This window comes from Euleptes europaea, chromosome 8 (genome assembly GCF_029931775.1).
Source record: "Euleptes europaea isolate rEulEur1 chromosome 8, rEulEur1.hap1, whole genome shotgun sequence".
NCBI lineage: Eukaryota > Metazoa > Chordata > Lepidosauria > Squamata > Sphaerodactylidae > Euleptes > Euleptes europaea.
In genome coordinates, this window is record NC_079319.1 from 5,921,890 (window position 1) to 5,931,242 (window position 9,353).

Consider the following 9,353-nt stretch of genomic DNA (forward strand, 5'->3'; position numbering starts at 1 on the left):
CTGCTTAGCTTCCAAGGTCTGATGAGATTGAGCTATACCATACCATTCTGCATCCTGCCTTTGGAATACTCTTGCCTGTATTTCCTTGCCCAATGCCAAATTTGTTGATCTATAGGTGCCGGGTTCCAATTTTCCCAGGCATTTGCAGATTGTTGGTCTGCTTTCTCATTGGGTTTTTTTTTTTTTAATGTTGCATCTATTTTTAACCAGTGATGGTTTTCTGTTTTAAATTGGTAGACTGTTTTATACTGGAGCCTTTCTGTGCTCTTGGGTTGGGTCCAGGGGTCATTTTCTGCCAATAGGAGCCACTTCTGCCCGTGGGATGGAATTTTCCTATCTTCTGCTGCGGCCCCCTGAGTTTCCAAAAGAACCATCCTTAGGGGACAGGAGACCCTCAGAAACAGCTTCGGCACACAGTTGGGGAGATTGCAGTGGGAGAGGGAAATAGGCAAAAAAAACTAAAACCACTATTCTACGGGTGGAAAATGACCTCTGGATTCAACCCGACATTTTATCGTTTTTGATGACAAGACAAATATTTGGATTAATAAATAAAGCAAGCGCTCCATCATTGAGTGATGGGCCTCGTGACGAAAGATCACGAAGAGATGACAGATGGATGAGTTAATGTTTTGCGACAGGAAGAAAATACTAGCGTCTTCATTTAGACGGCAAATGGAATGCTGGAACTCTTTGGTATTAGTTAGAAGAGTAGACTTGAAGCTGTAGTCAATTAAATGTGAATTTTTGTAGAGTTTCAAAATTGTACTCCCTGGTTGTTGTTGTTTTTTGTAACCAATCTTGCATTTAAAAAAAGAAAAGGTAGATTGCAAATATTCAGCTTTACAATTAAATAGTGTACATATAACTTATGGATTTTGTTTACGGGCACAAGACTTCTCTTTAAATATTTATTTTTTAACTTCATTTATACCCCATCTTTCTTCCCAGTTCAATTATTTAATTCATTTATAGCCGAGCTTGATATCTACTACTGGTAATTGATACTGAAAGGTGCTATCAGTAAACTGTGCTTGAAGGATTGTTGGTTTGACCTAGGGGAATTACAGCAAGAGACCTCCCACCCACCACCTCTGGCTGGGGGATCATTTCTGGTCACATAACTGGATGTCACATGTCACTGTGAAACTCTAGTAATGTTACAAATCTCTATGGTTTTACCATAGAGATTTGGGGGAATTGCTAGAGCATTGCCTCAATGCTGACAACTTCTGATTACACAGCTGGAAGTGATGTTGTGGAGTCATGAAATGTCTAGCCCCATCCACCCCAAAGCTGCTGGTGTGGTAACCCTAGTCTGACACCGTATAAGGAAGCTTCATATGTTCATCTGTGCACAGAAGCCTGGACTTCCGTGATGGATCATGAACCAAATATACAAGTTGGATATGTCTTCTTATATAATAGTATATTGTGCAATGTGAACCAAATCTGGGATTTTGAACTTGGGCTCCTTGAAAATCATCTTGGCCATCCTCCAAGTACTAGCTGGAGATCTGCTATTACAGCTGATCTCCAGCCCATAGAAATCAGTTCACCTGGAGAAAATGGCCACTTTGGCCACTTTGGACTCTATGACATTGAAGTCCCTCCCCTCCCCAAACCCCGTCCTTTTCAGGTTCCACCCCCAAAACCTCCCACCGGTGGCAAAGAGGGACCTAGCAACCCTACTTGGCAACCTGTTTTCAGTGTTTTGGCCTTGTTTTTTTGGAGGGGTTGTTGTTTGGTTGAATGGTAATTCTCAGCATGTGCCGAATGCCATTCCCTTTATCAGCAAGGAGCACCATACATCTAGAAATAAGGTAAATGGGTATGACTTCCTGGTAGACCCTCACAACAGGGACCCTTTATCATCAAAAATTAACCATAGGGCACCTCTTAATGATGTCTTGGTAGTAAGCCGTGTAAACTCTTAAAACCTGAATCTGTCTCTACCTTGCATTTTACAGGCCACAACGAGATCAACGAACCATGAAGACATCCAATAACAGCACTCTCTTTGAGGGTCTATTTGACAAATTTGTACACCTAGATCAAGAGTTATCGGACACATTTTACACTTTGTGGATTGCACTGCTGGTAATCAATACCATCATCTTCCTCGTGGGCGTGGTGTTGAACTCTTTGGCTCTTTACGTCTTCTGCTTCCGGACGAAGACGAAAACCACCTCCGTCATCTACACCATCAACCTGATCGTCACCGATTTATTGGTGGGCTTCTCCCTGCCCATCCGTATCATCGTGCACTACGTCGCCGGAGACTGCAAGAAGTGCGCCCTCGTCCACATCTTCATCTACTTCGTGAACATGTACTGCAGCATCCTGTTCCTGACATGCATCTGCATCGACCGCTACTTGGCGATTGTCCAAGTGGAGGCATCCCGTAAGTGGAGGAACCCCAACCACGCCAAGAGCATCTGTGCTTTCATCTGGGTCTTTGCCACAGTGGTGACCTTCTCCATCCTCACCATGGCCGTGAAGTACTCCTACTGCTGCATCGCCAAGATCTTGCCCCTCATGGTCTGCGAGTATTTCTTTCCTCTGGTCATCATCACCTTCTTCACTACCCGGATCCTGTGTGCCCTCTCCAAGCCGACGCTCATGCACCAGAGCCGGGAGAGGCGGATGCGGGCCGTGCAGCTCCTCATCACAGTCCTCATCATTTTCATGATTTGCTTCACCCCCTTTCACGTCCGCCAACTGGCCATTTCCATCAACCCGCAAATGCCCAATGACATCAGCTTAGTTGTGTACCACGTGACCGTCACCTTGAGCAGCCTCAACAGTTGCATGGACCCAATTGTCTACTGCTTTGTGACCAACAACTTCCAGTCGACCATGAAAAACATCTTCAGGAAATCTGAACCTGAGCAAACCAGTGGGGATATCATCAGCGTGAACAAGGGCTCGGGTTCTAATGCAATTATGCCCTTCTCGAATGCTTTGGGCAACACTTTGGGTTTGTCGTTACCAGACAATACAGCGAACTCCTAAAGGCAGCAGGATACCAAAGTACATTGTTAGAAATGCTGAGATATGAGGGACTGTCCTCATTTTCTTAAAGTACTTCAGAACGTCACATTTGTCTACAGCAGACTGGCAGCAGAACTCCTTGTTGGTTCCCAGTGACACCATCAATTTGTATATGGCAGCTGGTTTGCATATGTTTTGGGGAATAATATGCAATTTCTAATTAATTTACAACAGCCTGGATAGCCTAGACTAGCCCAAGCTCAACAGAGTTTGGAAGAGAAGCAGGGTTGGCTGTGGTTAGTACTTGGATGGGGAACCACCAAGGGTTGCTACTCAGAGGAAGGCAATGAGAAACCACCTCTGCTCATCTCTTGCCTTGAAAACCCCTTGAGTGGTCACCGTGAACCAGTTGCTACTTTGACAACCCTTCGTTGTTATTATTATTAACTCGTCTACAAATTCCAGGACTGCATCCCAGGATCCCAGGATGCAGTCTGCCTTCATCCTCTCACCAGCTCCCTCAACCTGGGAACAACAGAGAACAGGAAATATGCTGCCGCACACAGGCCTATCCATATCTCCATGACCATTGGAGGACTGGCAACAGACATGTATTTCTTCGTCTGCCTGTTCTACAGAAGTCACAAGTGGAAATTACAGAAGGAAATACAGCGAAAGGAAAATAATTTCATAAAAGGTTTTGGGAAAAGCGGTGGAGGTGATTTGAAAGATATCATGCCGGCGGGTTAAGCAGTGTGATAAGCAGGAGATCTGAAACAACCGTTAACTAGAAATACTGAGAGAGAATTTATTTCTCAATGATATTATTGTCAAAGAATAACTCAAGACTTGTTAAAAGCCCAGCTAAGCATTGCATTGGTAGGGAACCAGTAACCCCGACAGGCCAATTCTTTGCTGAAAAACAATGCTGGGGACAGTTAGAGCAGTTCCTCAGTGGAACAGGCTTCCTCGGGAGGTGGTGGGCTCTCCTTCCTTGGAGGTTTTTAAGCAGAGGCTAGATGGCCATCTGTCAGCAATGCTAACTCTGTGAACTTAAGCAGATCATGAGAGAGAGGGGAGAAAGGTTTGCATCAGTGTTTGGCTCTCGTGGTCCTTTCTTGCGTGCCCAGGGTAGTGCCGATTGCCACTTTGGGGTCAGGAAGCAATTTTCCTCCAGGCCAGATTGGACAGGGATCCTGGAAGGTTTTTTTTTATTTTTTATTTTTATTTTTTTGCCATCTTCTGGGCATGGAGTGGGGTCACTGAGGTGTGTGGGGGGAGGTAAATGTGAATTTCCTGCATTGTGCCAGGTGTTGGAATAGATAACCCTATGATTCTATCCAACTCTATGATTCTATCATTCTATGGGGAGGAGACTATTTTCAGCTGAGAAACGACAGGGTGTGGGATACGCCATCCTTACCCACAGCTTTCCTGATGCAAAGTGTCTTCAAGCTGCTTTCCCTATTCAGGGCTCCAATGAAAATTTGCAACAATAAATGTATTTCTGGAACCTCAAGTGAGGAAAAGTTCTTGGGTAGAAGGAGAGTAGCAGAAGACAAGGAGCAAGCTACTGAATTACTCCCCATATGACTTTTCCACTGAAAAATTCTCCTTCGCCAGACTTTGCTTTGCAAAAAAAAAAGGGGGGGGCACAGTGATTTTATGACATAGGATTGAGTCATTTGGTTCATACTTCAATGATGCCAACAGATCTGTTAATTGCTCCGGACAATCAAACAAACATTTTGCCTTTAATACAGGTATTTCGCAAGTAACAAAGGCCGTGTGCTCAGTCTTCCTTTGTACTTTTTTTCAAAGTCTAATGTCATTTTCAGAATTTTAAACCAAGATACTGCCAAAATGTTCAGGCTGATGATACAGCTCTGTATGGTCTATCATGGCAGGCTTTACACATATATGAACAGTACATAAATAAAGGAGACCGCCCACTAAAATACAGGGGGAAACAGGGGTGCAAAAGGTACCAGAGGGAACGTCACCTATATGGTCCAGCCATCCCTACACATTTTCTGTCTGTTGACTGGGGTGGGGGCACCAAGCTCATCCATCATTCACATAAGGAGGCAAAAAAATTGTGGGCCAGCCCAGTGGAGCCGACTCTTATACTTCGAAGTCCTTCTTTTCCCTATGAGATCTCCCCATGGACTTGCAACCAGACGTGCACCGGGAACTCCGTGCTTGGCAGGCACGTGTGAGCTTCATTTGTTTTGGGACCCTGGCATGTGCAGAGAGGGGACTTCAGCCTTCCCCGGTGCCATTCTCCCAAATGGAAACAGCCCTAGGAAGCTGCTCTTAGCCCCAATGGGGAAACTTACATGCCGCCTGTGTTTCCCAGGCTAGCCTGATCTTGTCAGATCTCGAAAGCTAAGCAGGGTCTGTCATGATTAGAACTTGGATCATTGGATGGGAGACCACCAAAGGGAGCCCACGGTTGCTATGCAGAGGCCGGCAATGGCAAACAGCCCTTCACTATTATTAGAGATAGCTACGTGTAGATTTCTCCAGTGAGGCTCTCTGGGGACATTTCAGGTCAGACAAATAGTGCAGGAGGGGGACGTTGGAGCCTTCTTTCCCCATACACTGTGGACCTGATCCAAATTGGGCCTGCATGCATTGAGTTCCAAGCACAGGCCCTCCAGTGCATTCCTCGTTGCAGCCGCGCACAGAGCACAAAGACTTTGTAACATGCATAAGGGAACTGTGTGCAGAAGAGAGCCGGTGTGGTGTAGTGGTTGAGAGCGGTGGTTTGGAGCGGTGGAGTCTGATCTGGAGAACCGGGTTTGATTCCCCACCCCTCCACATGAGCGGCGGAGGCTAATCTGGTGAACTGGGTTGGTTTCCCCATTCCTACACATGAAGCCAGCTGGGTGACCTTGGGCAAGTCACACTCAGCCCCACCTACCTCACAGGGTGTCTGTTGTGGGGAGGGCAAGGGAAGGTGATTGTAAGCCGGTTTGAGTCTCCCTTAAGTGGTAGAGAAAGTCGGACATCCAGGGGACCAGATTGATCGTGTTATCTGCTAACCTTTGTGGGCCCCGTGGTTGTATTCGAAAGAGGAGCAAATGCTGTCATAAAAGTTGGCAACCAAAAAATGACTTGTGAAGAGGCTCGGATGTACCTGGATAACCCCAGCTCATAAGAAGAGGCAGAGGTCTTGTCCATCACCCATCATGACATTAGACATGAGGGACGAAGAGGTAAACATTTGCCTCGGTGTTTAGATTAGGCTCCATTAATAGCAGGAAATTAAACAACTGGCGGCCTCCACAGAGCGCCTGCCTCCATCATTGTAAGGTCACTTGGTGACAGTCCAGGGGACAATGGATTATAGTGAAGGTTTTCAAGACAAGACACTAATTGTCTTGGAGGGGTTTTTGCTCTGCTGGAACTCCAAGACTGCTCCTTTAGAGAGCCAGCGTGGTGTAGTGGTTAAGAGCGATGGTTTGGAGTGGTGATTTCTAAACTGGAGAACCGGATTCCCCACTCCTCCACAGGAAGACTGCTGGGTGACCTTGGGCTAGTCACAGTTCTCCTCGAACTCTCTCAGCCCCACCTACCTTACAAGGTGCCTTTTGTGTGGAGGGGGAAGGCGATTGTCAGCCGGTTTGAGACGCCTCAAAGGTAGAGAAAATCGGGGTATAAAAACCAACTCTTCTTTTTCGTCTTCTTCTTCTAGTGGTTAAGAGCAGTGGTTTGGAGCGGTGGACTCTGATCTGGAGAACTGGGTTTGATTTCCCACCCCTCCACATGAGCGGCAGAGGCTAATCTGGTGAACAGGGTTGGTTTTCCCACTCCTCCACATGAAGCCAACTGGGTGACCTCGGGTTAGTCACAGCTCTCTTTGAGCCCCACCTACTTCACAAGGTGTCTGTTGTGGGGAGAGGAAGGGAAGGTGATTATAAGCTGGTTTGATTCTCCTCAAAGATAAAATCTACATATAAAAACCAACTCTTCTTCTTAAGTAGGCCTGCCCCAGAGATCCATTTCTCTAGAAATGCTAGCACTCCAGAATAAATTCAGCCAATGTCCTGAATCTAAACATTATGAGTCGGGTCTGAGCTGATTTATATTATTTGGAGAGGGGTCTGCCACACTGCCAAGACTGAAGGGGCGCCTATGTCTCTCGTTCAGATGGATTTCGCCACAGAACAGCCCAAACACACACCAGATGCTCCTAGAATCTGTTGAAAACCTGTCGAGGTGAGTCATGTCCTGTTTAACTAGTGGCGGCGTTTCACGCCTACTACCCAACCAAGCAAGCTCACAGTTATCTAACCCCCTCGTCCTGCTATTATATACAGTGCAGCGCTTACGGTAATTTGAGTCGCTGTTCTGTAAACGTTGGGTGGCAGAAACAGATCAATCCTTTCACTGTTTAAAGCATCGATTGGACCTCAAAGATGGGTGTGCTGTTTAAAAATCCATACCAATACAAACCCTGTATTTGGAATCCATCAGGGCAGCAGGTGTACTTAGTATATATTCAAGTGACATATGTCTGGGTTTCTTACCATATATGCAATTAGTTCCACCCTAGTAGATTAATTAATCTCAACCCATCAACAGAACCAGCGAGGTGTAGTGGTTAAGAGCGGTGGTCTTGGGAGTGGTGGAGTCTGATCTGGAGAACCGGGTTTGATTCCCCACTCCTCCACATGAAGCCAGCTGGGTGACGTTGGGCAAGTTACAGCTCTGTTAGAGCTCTCTCAGCCCCACCTAACTCACAGGGTGTCTGCTGTGGGGAGGCGAAGGTGATTGTAAGCCGGTTTGAGTCTCCCTTAAGTGGTAGAGAAAGTCAGCATATAAAAACCAACTCTTCTTCTTCATCATCACCCTAGGAGCTGCTAAGGCAGATTAGAACCCACCCGTTCCATTTATAAGCATACATCAAATAAATATGTACTAGGGTTGAGAAACCCGCGGAGATTTTTGGGGGGGTGAAGCCTGAGGAAAGTGAGGTTTGGAGAGGGGAAGGACCTCAGTGGGGTATAATGCCATACAGTCCACCCTCCGAAGCAGCCATTTTCTCCAGGGGAACTGACTCTGTAGTATGGAGATCAGTTGTAATTTCAGGAGATTTTCAGGCCCCACCTGGAGCTTGGCAACCCTAGTATGTACATTACATTTCTCTCCTGCCCTTCATACAAACAGCTCAGGTCCATGTACAACACTCTGTCTGCTTCTGTTTTATGCTCACAACGAACCTGTAAGGTAGGTATCAACCAATGAGATTGAGGTAGGGTTGCCAGCCTCCAGGTGGAGCCTGGAGATATCCCAGAATTACAGCTGATCTCCAGAGATCAGTTCCCCTGCAGAAAATGGTTCCCTGCCGAGGTCCCTCACCAAGCTCCACCTCCTAATCTCCAGGAATTTCCCAAACCAGAGTTGGCAACCCTAGATTCAGGTCATAGTTACGATTTCAGCATTGGTCTCCCCTCTCTCAGTGTGACACCAGCTGCTGCAGGACATTGGCTCTCAAGAGGAAGGGATGTTCACTGTTCTTACAGATTCCAAAGGGGTAACATAAGGACATAAGAAAGGCCCTGCTGGATCAGACCAAGCCCCATCAAGTCCAGCAGTCTGTTCACACAGTGGCCAACCAGGTGCCTCTAGGAAGCCCACAAGCAAGACGACGGCAGCAGCACCATCCTGCCTGTGTTCCAAAGCACCTAATATGATAGGCCTGCTCCTCTGATCCTGGAGAGAATAGGTATGCATCATGGCTAGTAGCCATTTTTACTAGCAGCCATGAATACCCCTCTCCTCCATCAACATGTCCACTCCCCTCTTCAAGCCTTCCAAATTGGCAGCCATCACCACATCCTGGGGCAGGGAGTTCCAAAATTTTAACTATGCATTGTGTGAAGAAAGACTTCCTTTTATCTGCTTTGAATCTCTCGCTCTCCAGCTTCAGCAGTTGACTCCGCGTTGTAGTATTATGGTAACTTCATTTGTCTGCTGCAATCAAGAACAACATCAAAGGTTCATTCACTTGCTCATCCTTCATTCTAGCTGAATCTGAAGAAGTGAGCTGTGGCTCACGAAAGCTCCTACCCTGCTAGAAATTTTGTTAGTCTTTAAGGTGCTACTGGACTCTTGCTCTTTTCTCATCCTTCAGTGTGATATATGCAGTGAGAAATTAGGTGTGGGGCTACGGTGGCCCACTCTAGGTGGGGCCTGGAGTTCTCTGGGAATTCCAACTGGTCTCCAGGTTTCAGAGCTCAGCTCCCCTGAAGAAAACAGCAGTTTCTGAGGGTTGACTCTATCACATAAGAACATAAGAAAGGCCCTGCTGGATCAGACCAAGGCCCATCAAGTCCAGCAGTCTGTTCACA

At 46.6% G+C, this 9,353-nt stretch overlaps 1 protein-coding gene across 1 annotated transcript; it reads left to right on the plus strand.

Annotated features, from left to right (window-relative positions):
• The first annotated feature begins 1,992 nt into the window (after positions 1–1,992).
• On the plus strand, positions 1,993–3,015 carry GPR20 (G protein-coupled receptor 20). The gene has a single exon (XM_056854756.1). It carries the CDS (start codon positions 1,993–1,995, stop codon positions 3,013–3,015), a length of 1,023 nt encoding a protein of 340 aa, XP_056710734.1.
• The last annotated feature ends 6,338 nt before the right edge of the window (positions 3,016–9,353 follow it).

Coding starts and splice junctions, on each gene's coding strand:
- GPR20 (XM_056854756.1), top strand. CDS start 1,993: ATGAAGACATCCAATAACAGCACTCTCTTTGAGGGTCTATTTGACAAA.